The sequence below is a fragment of the Dipodomys merriami genome, unplaced genomic scaffold, assembly GCF_024711535.1.
Source record: "Dipodomys merriami isolate MVZ:Mamm:240054 unplaced genomic scaffold, mDipMer1.0.p SCAF_7, whole genome shotgun sequence".
NCBI classification, from domain to species: domain Eukaryota; kingdom Metazoa; phylum Chordata; class Mammalia; order Rodentia; family Heteromyidae; genus Dipodomys; species Dipodomys merriami.
The window spans coordinates 72,784,601-72,800,147 of NW_027206290.1; the positions used below are offsets into that span (position 1 = coordinate 72,784,601).

General features: G+C 48.2%; 1 protein-coding gene across 24 annotated transcripts in view; it reads left to right on the plus strand.

The window, feature by feature from the left end:
* Epb41l1 (erythrocyte membrane protein band 4.1 like 1) overlaps positions 1–15,547 on the plus strand; it is a 135,741-nt gene that overhangs the window by 80,683 nt on the left and 39,511 nt on the right. For all 24 annotated transcript variants that reach the window (XM_070007199.1, XM_070007195.1, XM_070007196.1 and 21 more), the window contains 6 exons: positions 1,733–1,929; positions 2,717–2,881; positions 6,113–6,217; positions 6,678–6,720; positions 9,683–9,758; positions 12,744–12,962. In XM_070007199.1, the coding sequence (XP_069863300.1) occupies positions 1,747–1,929; positions 2,717–2,881; positions 6,113–6,217; positions 6,678–6,720; positions 9,683–9,758; positions 12,744–12,962 (791 nt within the window). In that variant the 5' untranslated portion in view covers positions 1,733–1,746. The remainder of the gene's footprint in view (positions 1–1,732; positions 1,930–2,716; positions 2,882–6,112; positions 6,218–6,677; positions 6,721–9,682; positions 9,759–12,743; positions 12,963–15,547) is intronic.

The window sequence follows — 15,547 nt, forward strand, 5'->3', positions numbered from 1 at the left end:
TGCATGCCCTTGTCTGGGGGCTTGAAATCTGGGCCTTGGGTCCCTAAGGTTTTTTTGCTCAAGGCTAACACTCTACACTTGAGCCAAAGCTCCACTTCTGGCTTTTTAGAGATAAAGAATCTCACAGACTTTCCTGTCCAAGCTGGCTTTGAACTGTGATCCTCAGATCTCAGCTTACTGAGTAGCTGGGATTACTGGGTGTGTGTCACCCAGCTGAAATACATTTTTGACTTATCATATTTTCAGTATATGTGGGTTTGCCAGTATGTAAACTCATGAAAAATCAAGCAGCATCTATACAGAAAAATTTATCAAAGTAATAGCTGTAGTTACTTCTGAGCAGTGGAAATAGGTTGTTGTTTTTCTCTTCTATTTAACTGTAGTTCTTGATTTGTTACCTATTACACTTGGAGATTCTTTGAATGATTTATGAATGTATTTATTTGTTCACTTATTTAAAGACACAGTCTCACTCTGTTATACAAGACCAGCTGGTCTCAAGCTCGTAGGTTCAAGACGTCTCCTGCCTCAGTCTCCCAAGCAGTTGGGACTACAGGAAAATACCACTGTGCTCAGCAATTTAAATGATGGCTTTGAAAACTAGAGGTTAAAAAATAAATTTTTAATCAGGTGCTGGTGGCTCATGCTTGTAATCCTAGCCATTCAGGAGGCTGAGATCTGAGGATTGTGGTTCAAGCCAGCCTGGGGAGGAAAGTCTGTAAGATTTTTATCTCCAGTTAACAAAACAACAACAAAAAACAAATAGAGCTGTGGTAGAGCACCAGCCTTGAGAAAAAGAAAAAAACAAAACAAAAAAAGCTCAGGGACCCTGCCCAGGCCCTGAGTTCAAGCCCCAAGACCAGCACAAAATAAATAAATAAATGATAAATAAATATATAAATTTTTCACACACACACACACACACACACACACACACACACACACACACACACAATGTTGAGGCTTTTATTTTGCCATTCTCTCTCTGCAATGGGCTCATTCTAACAGAGTACCTGGACAGTGAGTGTCATCCTGGATTCTCTCTGGAATGACCTCATTTAATATTCCAAGGGGAAAATCCTACGAAGAGCCTGTCCCCTAAGTTCTTCACTTTGTGGCGGAGTCCCAGAGAGGTCAGGTGATTGGTATATTTGTGTCAAGACTTGATCTCGAGCCCCATTCCTGAGTTTTATGTAGGCTTATTCCCCAGCACCTATGTGAAGCCTCGCTGGAGGTGTAGGTGTGGGAATTATTGCAGGCTGGGCATAATGAAGCTTGCCAAAATTCAGGACCCTATGGGCCTGAAACCCAGAGCTGTCTTGGTTGAGGTCAGCACGTCTAGTGTTTATTGAAGGGCTGCCATGGTTCAGGTATGGGTGGGGAGACAGCCTGGCTAGGGTCTTGCCTGGAGCTGGTCACTGCTTCCTATGCTCCTGGCAGAATGGGGCTGCCTGGAAAGAACCCTGTCACCCCTAGAAAGGACCTAGGGTCAACTATGACACACAGTATGGTGGGGGTGGGGGAAGGGAGAAGGGCCTGTGACCTCTGCTACCACTATTAACCCCTCACTTTTCATGTCCTCCCTCCCCATTTGCTCTGTCCTTTCCTCCTTCTCTCCTGCCTTCCTTCTCTCTGGCTCTTTGTCCATTTGTCACCATCTGTCTCTCTCCATGTGTGGTTCCTGCTCCCTCACTCTGTCACACTATTGCTGCCCCTCTCCGTGCCAATGCAGGCGTGCTGGTCACCATGACAACAGAGGCAGGTCCCGATTCTGAGGTGAAGAAAGCTCAGGAGGAGGCCCCACAGCAGCCTGAGGCCGTGGCTGCAGCTGCTGCGACCACCCTGGTCACCCCCGCAGGCCACGGCCACCCAGAGGCCAACTCCAATGAGAAGCAACCATTCCAGCCGGACACTCGGCCTGCTGAACAGGTGTGTACCTGAGGGCCCAGGGCATCCGTCTTCCCACCCAGCCAGTCCTCTGGGTTCAGGGCTTTGGACTCCAGTATTTTCTCAGCAGGAAAGAAAGAGGGAAAGTAAGACTTATTCCTGACTCATTGCATACTGAGCTGTATGCTGGGGGCTTTGTGGTCATTTTTACATTTAATTCTCTTAAACCTTAGAGGGAAGCTGCTAATTTCCTCATTTTACACTTGGAGAAACTGTGGCTCAGTGGGATGAAGCCAGTTAGTTACCCAGAGTCACACTGCCCTAAAGTGACAGAAGTGAAAGTCAGATCTAGAAGTGATTTCAAAAATAGTTCTTTTACCTTTATTTTCCTACCTATGAGCCTTTCCATTTGAGCTTGACAAGTTCAGTGTGACTCTGGAGTAAAACTTATCCCAGTATAACTACCAGGGATTAGAGGAATCATCTAGTCCTCAAATTCACATCTCCCTTCCTTCGTTCACCATAGACCCAGTGTAGGATTGATCACAGGAAGAGGCCGGGCTCTGGTCCTGCCTCCAGTAGACCTTTAACAGCTCCCAGTGATAGACAAGTCCAGATGGTTGCCTGGATGGTTTGTGCATTGTTCTAGAGAGATAGGACAGCTCTGGCCACAGGTTCAGTTCTGTGGGATGCTCCTGACTTACAAGGCAGTGGCCCTTGTTTTGAGAAATCCATCTTGGACCTCGCTTCCTCCTGATTACTTCCTGCTTGTGTGAAAGACTGTGATTTCAAACCTACTGACCAAACCCTTCCTTGGTTGGCCTCACAGAGCCTAGACATGGAGGACAAAGACTTCTGTGAGGCTGATGGCCTGTCAGAGAGGACCACGCCCAGCAAGGCCCAGAAATCACCCCAGAAGATTGCCAAGAAGTTCAAGAGTGCCATCTGCCGAGTCACTCTGCTTGATGCCTCTGAGTATGAGTGTGAGGTGGAGGTAGGGGAGCACTAAGTGCCATATGCCCTATCCCTGGCCGGCCAGCCTCAGAGCAACCGAGGCTCCTGTGTGTCTTCAACCTGAGCCAGACCAGAGGGGTCCTGGACCGGCTACAGTGTCCAGAGAGATGACCTGGCCCAGTCCTTCTTTGTACAGATGGTAGCAACAAGGCCAGAAAGGTCAATTGTGGTTGAACACAATATTAGACTCAGTGCAGGGCAGGCATCAGGAAAGGATCCTCAGGGCAGTTCTATCACTGTCTGACCCTTAGATTTGAAGCCCAGAAACAGCTCTTCTGTCTCAGCCACCAGCGTGATCAATGAAACTAGAATCTTTTTATTTTTACTTTCATTTTTAATTTAATTTAATTTTTTTTTTTTTGGTGCTAGTCTTGGGTCTTGAACTCAGGTCCTGGGCACTGTCCTTGAGTTTCTTTTGCTCAAGGCTAGCACTCTACCACTTAAGCCACAGTGCCACTTCCGGTTTTTTCTGTTTATGTGGTACTGAGGAATTGAACCCAGGGCTTCATGTATGCTAAGCAAGCACTCTGCCACTAAGCCACATTCCCAGCCCCATCCCTTAGCTTTTTTGATTAAGGCTAGTGCTCTACCAGTTGAGCTGTAGCTCTATGTCTGGCATTTTGGTGGAGATGAGACTCTCATAGACTTTCCTGCCAGGGCTGGCTTTAAACCAGGATCTCCAGATTCCTGAGTAGCTAGAATTATAAGCATGAGCCACTGGCACCCGGCTTTAATATTTATTTATTTATTTATGGTCAGTTATGGGGTTTGGGTACTCTCTCTGAGCTCTTCAGCTCAAGGCAAGCATTCTACCACTTGAGCCACAGCACCACTTCAGGTTTTTTTTTTGTTAGTTTGCTTTTTTCTGGTGGTTAATTGGAGATAAGAGTCTCTCAGACTTTTCCTGCCTGGGCTGGCTTTGAACCATGATCCTCAGATCTCAGCCTCCTGAGTAGCTAGGATTACAGGCGTAAGCTACCAGCGCCCAGCTTTTTTTTTTTTTTTCTTGTTTCTTTTGTATGATAGGTAGTAAGAGGGGTCCTCTCATCCTTGTGAACAGCTCTGTCCAATGTCCTGCCTCTAGTCTCCAGAACAAAACTTATCTTCTCAGGGTTCTGTGTCAAGTAGGTCCACACAGGCCTAGGTGGTCAAAGGGAAAGATGAGTTTCATCTGTGTAGAAGTGCCTGCGGCATGGCCCTGCCTCTTGGCAGTGGCATTTAATGTCTCCTGTCTTAAATAAGCTCAGATCCGCCCTAACAGGGGACTCTTCATTTATACCTTCCCACCCCCATCTAACCCTTCCTCCCTTAGGAGTTCTGCTTTGGTCCAGCATCACACCAGGCCCTTCTCCACAGGCACAAAAGAGTTCAGAGGGTGGCCCCACTACCAAGACTGCCAGGAGTACTTTGGAGTACTTTTCCTTCTCCCCATGCCCTGTTTTTTGTTTTTCGTCTTTTGGGTTTTTTTTGGTTGGTAGTAGATCCTGAACTCTGGGCCTGGGCACTGTCCCTCAGCTCTTCAGCTCAAGGCTAGCACTCTGCCATTTTGAGCCACAGCACCACTTCTGGTTTTTGAGTGGTTAATTGGAGATAAGAGTCTTACAAGGACTTTTCTGCTCAGACTGACTTTGGACCTCAATACTCAGATCTCAGCAGCTAGGATTACAAGGAGCCACTGGTGCCCAGCTAGTTTGGTTTTTAGGTGTATTTCTGTAGAAGGGTTTTAGGGTGGATACCTTACCTGTGCTTGAACGAAGTAAAGGGTTACTTTCTTCTTCTTGCTTGCCTGTGTGTGTGTCCCAAGATGTTGCTTTAGTCTGACCTAGAAGTCCGTAGGGACTTTGGTCCAGGCCAGATGCGCTCCCTCACGCAGACTCCTCCAGTCTCAGGAATTCCTTGCCAGGCCTGGTCCTGATCCCTGGTCCCCAGGGACCAGCCCGACCCTGGAGAGCCCTCATTCTTTCCCTCAAGTCCCCTACCTTTTCAGGTGGTGACTCCTCCCATTCCCTTAGCTTAGTTATGCTCAGTCCTTGGGCTGGGCTGGACCTTGTTTCAGGAGAGCACTGGGGAGAAGGTAACTCTGACTGTGCTGCTTCGGGTGGAGGCTGATTCAGACCCATGGCTCTTTCTACCACCTCACCTGCTACCCCCATCTGGACCAGCCAGGAAAGGACAATAACAGTCTATGATTCAAATCCCACCTCCTCCCCTGCTGCCCTGCCCACATCCCTCATTTCTCAAGGGGCTCTTCTTCTCCTCCTACCCCCAAAGCTTAGAATTTTGGTGTGTTGCTCCCACTGATTGCTATAAAGAAGGAGAAATCAGTCACTCCCCACTATACCCCAACTGGCCCTAAGCAAGGTCATTGTCTAGAGAGACACCCAGTAGACTTTGAGGAGGCCTAGGTGAGCGGATGTTTTCACCTTAGAACTTCTTTTTTTTATTGTCAAGGTGATGTACAGAGGAATTACAGTTACATAAGTAAGGTAACAAGTACATTTCTTGTCAAACTTGTTACCCCTTCCCTCATTTTTCTCCTACTCTCCCTCCCAACCCTTCCCTCAGAACTTAACAGTCAGAGGGCCAGGCACCAGTGGCTCATGCCTGTAATCTCACTATTCAGGAGGCTGAGATCTGAGGATCACAGTTCAAAGCCAGTATGGGCAGGAAAGTCCATGAAACTTTTACCTCCAATTAACCACCAGAAAACCGAAGTGGCACTGTGGCTCAAAGTGGTAGAGCAAAGCCAGGTGCTGGTGGCTCACACCTGTAATCCTAGCTATTCAGGAAAGTGAGATCCGCCGATAGAGATTCAAAGCCAGCCTGGGCAGGAAAGTCCGTGAGACTCTTATCTCCAATAAACCACTCAGAAAACCAGAAGTGGTGCTGTGGCTCAAGTGGTAGAGCACTCACTTTGAGCTGACAAGCTGAGGGACAGTGCCCAGGCCCAGAGTTCACACCCCATGACCAACCCAAAAAAAAAAATTGTACAGCACTTGAACAAAAGAGCTCAGGGACAGCCCCCAGACTCTGAGTTCAAGCCCCATGACTGAACCCCCACCCTAAAAAAAAACTCAGGAAAGCCAGGTTACAGGAGTCCAGACACAGGGGGCTCTTGGGGGCTCTCCAGTCATCCGAATGGAGCCCAGGGGAGCTCTTAATCCCAGTCTAAAGTACACGAAGCCCTACAGCAGCTCTGCTCTCCCTTCAGAAGCACGGCCGCGGCCAGGTACTGTTTGACCTGGTCTGTGAGCACCTCAACCTCCTGGAGAAGGACTACTTCGGCCTGACCTTCTGCGATGCTGACAGTCAGAAGGTACCTGGCTGGGTGAGGCCTGCTGCAGCAGGCTGGGGAGTGGGTGGAGAGGGGGAAGCCTTTCCCTGCCCTGGCCACACCCCCTGGCTTCCGTCATTTCCCAGGCACCTTCTACTCGTCCACCCTCAAGGACCAGCAACTTCTGTTCACCCTCAGTTCTCTGTCTCCACTTCTTGCCCCTGGTCTCTAGATGGTATCTAGAGAGCACCATTGTGACTATATGGGTTGCTTGCAAGAACTGAGGGTCCCCTTGGGGCATGTGGGGCTATAATGCCCAGTCACTATGGCAATGCCAACCCTGGGTGCTGGGTTTCCCAACCCCCACCTCCCAGTCCCAAGGGAAAGGGTCCCAGGGGTGTTTCCCAATAGGTGCTGTCAATTGGCCATTACAGGATCCTACTCTCCAAGCCCCATTGGGCCTCTCCTCCATTCCCCTCTAAATAACTCTGTTCTGTTTCAGAACTGGCTGGATCCCTCCAAGGAAATCAAGAAGCAGACCCGGAGTGAGTGGCAGCTGTGCAGAGGGGGGGCGGGATTTAAAGATGGGACTGTCATACAGTGAGCTCCTTGGTTCCACATGGTGGTTTTGGGGAAGGTAGGGTGGACATGGTTTTATAGACGATGGATCTGAGGTCCAGAGACTGGAATTGATCATGCAGAGTTACAAGCAAGTTGGCAGAGTTAGGGTAGTCACCAATGACCCTTTTCCCAGAAGCCCAGAGCTCACAGAGCCAAATATTGCCTGAACCACTCTTGAGTCCTGGCCTTTCATCCGGTGCACTTTTCAAGGCCTGAAGAGAAGGCAGATGAGCAGGCTGACAACCTGTCTTTTTTTTTTTTTTGGCACATTGAGACAAGGCCTGTTGGGAGGGGTGGGGCAGCTTTCAAATGGCAGAAGGGGGAGTTCTGTGGTCCCAGCAAGGTACCCTGCAGGAAGTGGAGACCTGGAGCCTGGAGGCAGAGAGGCCTCTACTCAAAGCCCCTCCTCCTGACTATGCTTGGTCTCTCCAGGGTTGGACTCCCTGGTCCCCTGGCTGGAAAGCTGTAGCTGAGCCCGTTGCCATGACAGCAAGCAGCTGGGCCCAGGGATGCCAGCCTGACTCTGCGGGAGGGGCCTTGAGGAGATCTTCCTGTAGGTTTCTGTCAGTTGGAGACAAAGAGGCAGAGCATGCAGCAGAGCATGCTCCTCTGAGGCTGACAGCATCCTAGGCCTGAGCTTCCGGCTGTCCTCTGGTAGCTCCAGCCTGCCTGAGAGGGCTGTCTCCTATGGTAAGAAAACCCATATGGGCAGCCAAATGTGCAGTCTTTAGTAAAGATCAGAAGCCTGGAAAAGAGAGGCAACCAGGCCAAATCCTTAGGCCTCAGCGTGGTTCCCCAGAATGTGTGTGCAGCCCCTTGCCAGCCCAGCTTGGCATGTGGATGTTGCCACTGGTGGTACCTCAAGCCAAAGATGCAGTCTTGGTCCTTAGCAAGTGCTTCCCCTAATAGAAGCCAAGGCTCTGCCCCACTCCAGAAACTTCCAGCTATTCATCCTCATCCTTCCCCATGGGATCCCAGGGATACAATTTTGCCTCCCTCCAGTCCTTTATGATGGCCCCTCAGCTTCTGGAGGTAGCTCCCCAAACTCCTATCCCATAGGAGTGTCACCTCTCAAGCCTCAGTGACCATCACCTTGGGTCCCTGGGGAAGTCCTATAGAGCCTACTTCCTCTCCTTAGCAAGTGGATTAGCCATTCCCATCTTGTGAGATGAGGGTGACACTTAAATTGACAAATGCATGGACAGCACTCAGCCAAGAACAGGTGCTCAGTGGCTGTTTTATTTGGGCTTTTCTATAGCATCTGGACAGACACTAGGGCCAGACCATCTGGATTTGAGTCCTGGTCTGTTACTCCCTCTTGTGTTAGATAAACTGATCTGTGCCTCAGTTTCTTCATCTATAAAGTGGGATCATGATAGTATTTAGCTTTAGAATTGTGAGAAGAAATGAGTTGTCATGTGTATGATACGAATGACAGTGCCTGCACCTATAATTAATATATACCAGCCTATCTGGAATGTATTACCTCTGGATGTTACAATTTTTTTTGTTTTTTGTTTTTTTTTGGTCCAGTTGTGGGGCCTGAACTCTGGGCCTGGCCGCTGTCCCTCAGCTCTTCAGCTCAAGGCTAGCGCTCTACCACTTGAGCCACAGTGCCACTTCCGGCTTTTTTCTTTTTGCTTATGTGGTGCTGAGGAATTAAACCCAGGGCCTCATGCATGCAAGGCAAGCGCTCTACCACTGAGCCACCTTCCCAGCCCTGTTACAATTTTTTTGTCAGTAGTAGGGCTTGAACTCAGGACCTGGGTTCTATCCTTGAGCTCTTTTGCTCAAGGCTAGCACTCTACTAGCTTGAGCCACAGCTCCACTTACGGTTTTATGGTGGTTAATTGGAGATAAGAGTCTCACAGACCTTCTTGCCCTGGCTGGCTTTGAACTGTGATCCTACTATCTCAGCATCCTGTGTAGGTAGGATTACAGGCTTGAGCCACTAGTGCCTAACTCTCTGGCTATTACTTACTATTACTGTTATTTTTCTTGAGAGAGTGTGTGTTCGTATCACCTTGAGATTGCTTTTATCCAAGAATCCTTATGGTCTGGAGCCTGGGCTCTGAGGTCAGATAATAGATTTTGGACCCCTATTCTCTGCCACCAATTAGATGAGTGACTGAGGAAAGTGACTTAGTCTCAGAATCTTCCCCTATAAAAGGGAAACTCAGCTGGGAAGGTGGCTCATGCTTGCCTTGCATGCATTAGGCCCTGGGTTCGATTCCTCAACACCACATAAACAGAAAAAGCTGGAAGTGGTGCTGTGGCTCAAGTGGTAGAGCACTATCCTTGAGCTGAAGAGCTGAGGGACAGTGCCCAAGCCCAGAGTTCAGGCTCCATGACCAATAAAAAAAAAAGGGAGGGGGGAACTCAGGCTGGGGATATAGCTCAGGGGCAGAAATCTTATACAAGGCTTTAAGTTGCATCTCAGCTTTGCAAAATAACAATAATAGTAATAATAATAACAATTATACCTCAGGGTGATTATGGAGATTAACTTACTACCTGTGCATGAACCTAGCTCACTTCTTGCCGGGCTAGATGTCCCCATCTGCAAAATAGGGCTAATCACAGGACTTACTTGTGGGGTTGTTCTGAAGCTTGGTAAAGTGAAGTTTGCAAAGCAGGGTGCATGTAGTGTGAGTACCTGGCACACAGCACTAAGTTTTCTTTCTACTTCCTTCTCATTGCTCACAAGTCTCTTGACCCGAGTCTTGGTTTTCTCATCGCTCAACTGAGAATCATGTTTCAGGCTTTCTGGTTCCATTGCCATGAGATTAGAGATAGAAAACTGAAAACTTATGATTGGCTGGCATATCCAGGCTGTCCACTGAGATGATGGGGCCTCTCTAATCTCTCCTCCTCTTCTCCTCTCAGGTAGCCCCTGGAATTTTGCCTTCACAGTCAAGTTCTACCCCCCTGACCCTGCTCAGCTGACAGAAGATATCACTAGGTGAGGACTGTGGATGGAGGCCAGGCATATAGCCCTGTGGGACTATGAATGAGAGTACCTAGACTGAGAGGCACAGACTAAGCATGGCGAGGAGTAGTGAAACAGACACATGAGGCTGGTCCTTGTGGTTTCTGCTTGTAATTCCATTACACAGAAAGTTGAGGCAGGAGGATTAGGAGACCAAAGACAACTTAGACTACATTGTGGATTTGAAAAGTCAGCCTGGAAGACCCTATTAGAAAAAAAAAATCCATTTGGAAGTGGCGCTATGGCTCAAGTGGTAGTGTGCTTGTCTTGAGCTGAAGAGCTGAGGGACAGTGCCCAGGCCCAGAGTTCAAGCCCTGTGACCAACCCCTCCCCCCCAAAAAAATCTAAGGACAGAAATACAGTTGTGAGTTGCACCTGACCCTTAACTTCAGAAGAGGAGAAGGTGACCCAGGGGCCTGTTGGACCTATTATGCACTTAAGAGGACAGTTGTTGTGGGAAAAGTTGCTCTTCAGCACTGGCAATCATTGGCCCCTGGGAATTGGGCCCCTGATTGTTAGAATAAAGCTAGAGATCTGAGAGTGGAAACCACACATTTTATGTATTGACAAACTCAGGCACACAGTGTATGAACCTCATGTGGGCCATCTCTGGGACAAATACAGCCCACGTGAGGGCTGATAGGAGGGAGTAAAATGCCAGAGCTGCTTTATATATAGGATTGGGTCCAGCGTGTCCTCTGTACAAGCACATGGAGATCAGATCAGGCAGAGGCCGCCTGGGCTACTGGGGTGAACACAGCCGATGTGTACAGTCCTACGCCATAGATCAGGTGGCCTGAGATTGAAAGGGGGTACAAAGCATACTTCCAATGGCAGCCTTATGCTCTCATCATGTGCCTGCAAACAGGGAGAGGCCCTTCTCTGTCTAAGCCTGGTCCAGAGAGATGACATCACTGCAGGATAGATTGGGGCTGTGTCATCCAAGTGATGGGTCCTAAACCCCACGATAAATTCTCAGTGTGAGGGGCCGTTAAGCCACCTTCTCTCTCCCATTTGGTCCCTTCTTACTGCCTGCTCCCTGTTTACAAGCAGTAGTCCAACGTTAAGACACCAGCTCTGGCCTTGGGGAATAAAACAGATGTTCTAGCGAGGCCTTGGTGGCTCAGGCCTATAACCCTACCTACTCAGGAGGCTGAAATCTGAGGATTGAGGTTTGAAACAAGCCTGAGCAGGAAAGTCCATGAGATTCTTATTTCCAATTAACCACCAAAAACAAAACAACAATAACAACAGAAAAACAACCTGGAAGTAGAACTGTGGCTTAAGTGATAGAGCACCAGCCTGGAGTGAAAAGGCCCAAAGTTTAAACCCCAGGACTGCCACCGGGATTAAAAAAAAAAAAGACATGTCCTGACATAGGTAAGCTTCCAGTCTTGGCCTCATTCACCTCTTCTTGAGCCCTGAGGTCACCTTGAAACCAAAGTGGCTACAGGCAGATCTAAACTCCAGAGCTAGATCCAGCACCCCAGTCCCTTTACCCTTCCAGTCTTGCCCTGGAGCCTCTCCTCTCAGTGCGGGACTCTAGGCATTGGGCTTCGAGAGAAACCAGGGGGAAAGTTAGCCCTGTCCAGCCCAGATGGCCACAGGAGGTAGAGTGGTAGGAGCAGCTGATTAAGTCAAAAATAGTGAGGCCTAAAATAAGCCGGTCAGAATGACAAATTGATTGCGATGAAAGATTGGTCAGAGTGTCTGGCAGTAATTCCTGAATTTTTTAGCTTTTGAACAAAATGTCACAAGCCCATGCTCAGTGTCTGGACCATCTGAGCTCTGCTGGTTCTGAGCCTGTGCTATGGCTGTGAGCACACACTTAGACTGAACTTTTTTTTTTTTTTTTGGTCCGTTGTGGGGCTTGAAACTCAAGGCCTGGGCACTGTCCATGAGGTCTTTTTGATCAAGGCTAGTGCTTTACCACTTAGAGCCACAAGCACTACTTCTTGTTTTCTGGTGAATCATTGGAGATAAGAGTCTCATGGACTTTTTCCTGCCTGGGCTGGTTTTGAACCTTGATCCTCAGATCTCAGCCTCCTGAGTAGCTAGGATTAAGGCATGAGCCACCAGCGCCCGACCTATATGTGCCTTTTACCCAGGCTTCAGTTTTGACTCAATTAATGTCATGGAATTCTAAAATTTACACTAAGTAAAAGCCCCTTTAAAGGAAGAGAAATAGATGATTGGAAAAAAATTACAACACATAGCAAAAAGGGCAGGGGAGATGTCACTGGTTGAAAATGAACTGAAACACAGTGTGTGTATTTTTAATACACAATAACTGATAAAGCAATAACAAAATGGTTTTAAATGGTTCTAAAAATTGTCAAGTCATCCAACTGTACATATAACTTATAAAAAAAGAAAAAGAAAAATGAGCCAGACGCCGGTGGCTCACGCCTATAATCCTAGCTACTCAGGAGGCTGAGATCTGAGGATCACAGTTCAAAGCCAGCCCGGGCAGAAAACTCTGTGAGACTCTTATCTCCAATAAAGCACTAGAAAACCAGAAGTGGCGCTGTGGCTCAAGTGGTAGAGCGCTCGCCTTGAGCTGAAGAGTGCAAGGACAGTGCCCAGGCCCAGAGTTCAAGCCCCATGACCAACCAAAAAAAATAAATAAAACAAAAACAAACAAACCATGGCCTGGTGGTTGGAAATGTTTCTTGAAGCCAATTTGTTTTTCAGACAATTTACTTAGAGCTGGAGGCAAAATAAAAAGTTTGGAGAGGAAAGTCCATCTGGGCTGTGAGAGGCAGTCCAGAAATGAAAATGAATGAGGCAGAGTCACATGTGCCAGGAAAAAGCAGCCCTAAGGCTTGTGGAGGGAGGGCCGGGGTGTGGAGTGGGGTGGGGGAGAGAGTAGGGGGAAGTCGGGGAATCTGAAGGTATCAGTCGGTGCATACATCTCCAGGCCTAGGCCCGAGCCCACGCCCTCTCTCCCCTCTCCAGGTACTACCTGTGCCTGCAGCTGCGGGCAGACATCATCACAGGCCGGCTGCCCTGCTCCTTTGTCACACATGCTCTGCTGGGCTCCTATGCTGTGCAGGCTGAGCTGGGTGACTATGATGCAGAGGAACATGTGGGCAACTATGTCAGTGAGCTCCGCTTCGCCCCTAACCAGACCCGGGAGCTAGAGGAGAGGATCATGGAGCTGCACAAGACATACAGGTGAGTGGGTCTGCTGACTAGTTGGTTGGAGCCCTTCCTTGCAGGATCTGAAGGTCCTAGGCCCTGATGTTGTACTGTCTGTGAGCCACCTGGCTCTACTCCAAACCCAAGGTGGCTGAGAAAGTTGCCATCAGATAGGAATAACGGACTAGCTGTGTGACCATAAGTGATCTCTTGGGACCTCAGTGTTTTTTGTTTCATTTTTTTGTACCAGAACTGGTGCTTGAACTCAGGCCCTAGGTGTTATCTCTTAGCTTTTTTGCTCAAGGCCAGTGCTCTGCCACTTCAGGCTTTGGAGAAAGGAATCTCATAGACTATCCTGCTCAGGCTGGCTTCAGACCTAGATTTGTAGATCTCAGCCTCCTATGTAGCTGGGATTACAGGTATGAGCCACTGGTGTCTAGCTGAGACCTTTTAAATTTCTGAAGTTTCTATATGGGTATTATAATTCCCTGCCCTTGACCTATGAGGGTTTTTCTTTATCTGCCACGTGGAGGTGATAACTAATTGTGTGCCTCCGTGTGAGTGAGCTAATGTCTAGATCTTGGCATAAAGTTCAAATGCTTGGGTTCACCATCTGGTTCTGCTGCTTTCTAACCAGGAGGGCTTGGCAGGTCACTTCATTTTCCCATGCTTTGGTCTGTTCAAAGTGGGGCTGTAAACTCACCTTGCAGGGTTGTTGGGAGGCCATGTGGCACTACTAAAGACACACTGCATGTTGGCCATGACTGTGGCTATCTGTGAACAGTCAAGTGTGTTCCTTCTTTCAGGAGTGAGAAGGTTAGTAACCAGATGTGTGAGCACAGGCTATTTAACCTCCGGAATTCCCACTTTTTTACCTGCTAATGCATAGCCTTAGATGATCATTGTTTCTCAACTGTCGGTATTCAGCGCAGTATAATTCCCACTTGGATCCCAGGCATTATGGATCCCGATCTCCCTTCAGTTGCTATGTCAACCCAGATGCTCCCCTTTCTGCCATTTCCAAATGTTTGTCCTGCAGGGTTACTAACCCCACCCACCCAGGGAGGAATCCATAGGGGCTTTTTAAGCTGGTCATGCTTTGGGCTCCAAGTTCAAGGTTATTTTGGAAACCTCTTGGGACAAATGATGTGAAAGTGGATCCATTGTAAATGACAAAGCTCTGTGTCTGCGGGTTGTCCTATGGTGACAGGGAACTCATTACTATGCAGGGTGGAGGGTGGTGTGCTTTGGGCTACATCTGGAGAGGAAGGTTAGGACCTGATGTGGAGAAGACTCTGCTGGGGTATGATGAACACTAGGTCCAGAACAGCAAATGCTGCCTCTCAGACTTATATAACACTGCTACTTGGTTAGTTCTGACTGGTGTGATTTGTGTTGAGTAAGGCTAAACAACTGATTAGCCATGGGCATCTGGACACAGGTCTAGGGCAGCCTGCCTGCCCTCTATCTACCATCCTCATACTAGATAACAAGGTACTTTAGAGATACACAAGAATTTTAATAATTCATTGAAGGACATTAAGATCAATATAGACTTGACAGATGCTAATGGTGATTCCCAAAGTTCTCTGGACCTAACGCTCATTGACATTTAGTGTCATACATCCCCCACGGCAGGCAGCTCAGAGGTGAAGAGAGCACAAATCAAGGAGGCCCAGAGGATGTGTGTGTGTGTGTGTGTGTGTGAGAGAGAGAGAGAGAGAGAGAGAGAGAGAGAGAGAGATGATGAGTGCTTGGAAGCACAAGTTCAGGAGCCACACTGTCTGTATCAAAATCTCTTCAGGAGCTGGGAATGTGGCTTAGTGGTAGAATGCTTGCCTAGCATGCATGAAGCCTTGGGTTCAATTCCTCAGTAACAAACAAAAAAAAGCCGGAAGTGGCACTGTGGCTCAAATGGTAGAGTGCTAGCCTTGAGCAAAAGAAGCTCAGGGACAGTGCCCAGACCCTGAGTTTAAGCCCCAGGACTGGCAAAAAATCTCTGTGAGACTCTTATCTCCAATTAACCACCAGAAAACTGGAAGTGGAGCTGTGGCCCAAAGTGGTAGAGAACTTAGCCTTGAGCAAAAGAGTTCAAGGACAGCACTCAGACTCTGAGTTTAAGCCCCAGGACTGGCACACACACACAAAAAAAAAAAACCCGAAACCTCTTCTTGAGCTTGTACATGAAACAAACATGTGCACATAGACACTGATAGAAGTTTCCTTTCAACAAGAGTCAAATGTAGTCTGAGTTTCCTGAAAAGCTAAGGGTCTTAATGCTGTTAGTTTTAAAAGGCCTGGAAAGTAGGCAAAGAGACAGCTAATACCAGCATAGGTTTATTGGGGACAAAACCTGCAGAGGAGACCGGTCAGAGCTAGAGACTGACTCCTTGCTCACAGGCTGGGATATTTGTTGTGAGTCTAAGTGAACACTAGATTTGTCTGGTGGGGGCTGGTATGAAAGTAAGTAATGATGGGCCATAGAAAACTTGTGAAATGGGCCACGGTTGGCATAAGGGAGGGAGTAAAGTGAAGTGTCCCCTGTTCAAAGCCCTGGTCTGTCGCCTGCCCAAAGAGTTATAGTCAGTCAAGAAGAGAGGGCGAGGCAAGAGTGTTTGTAA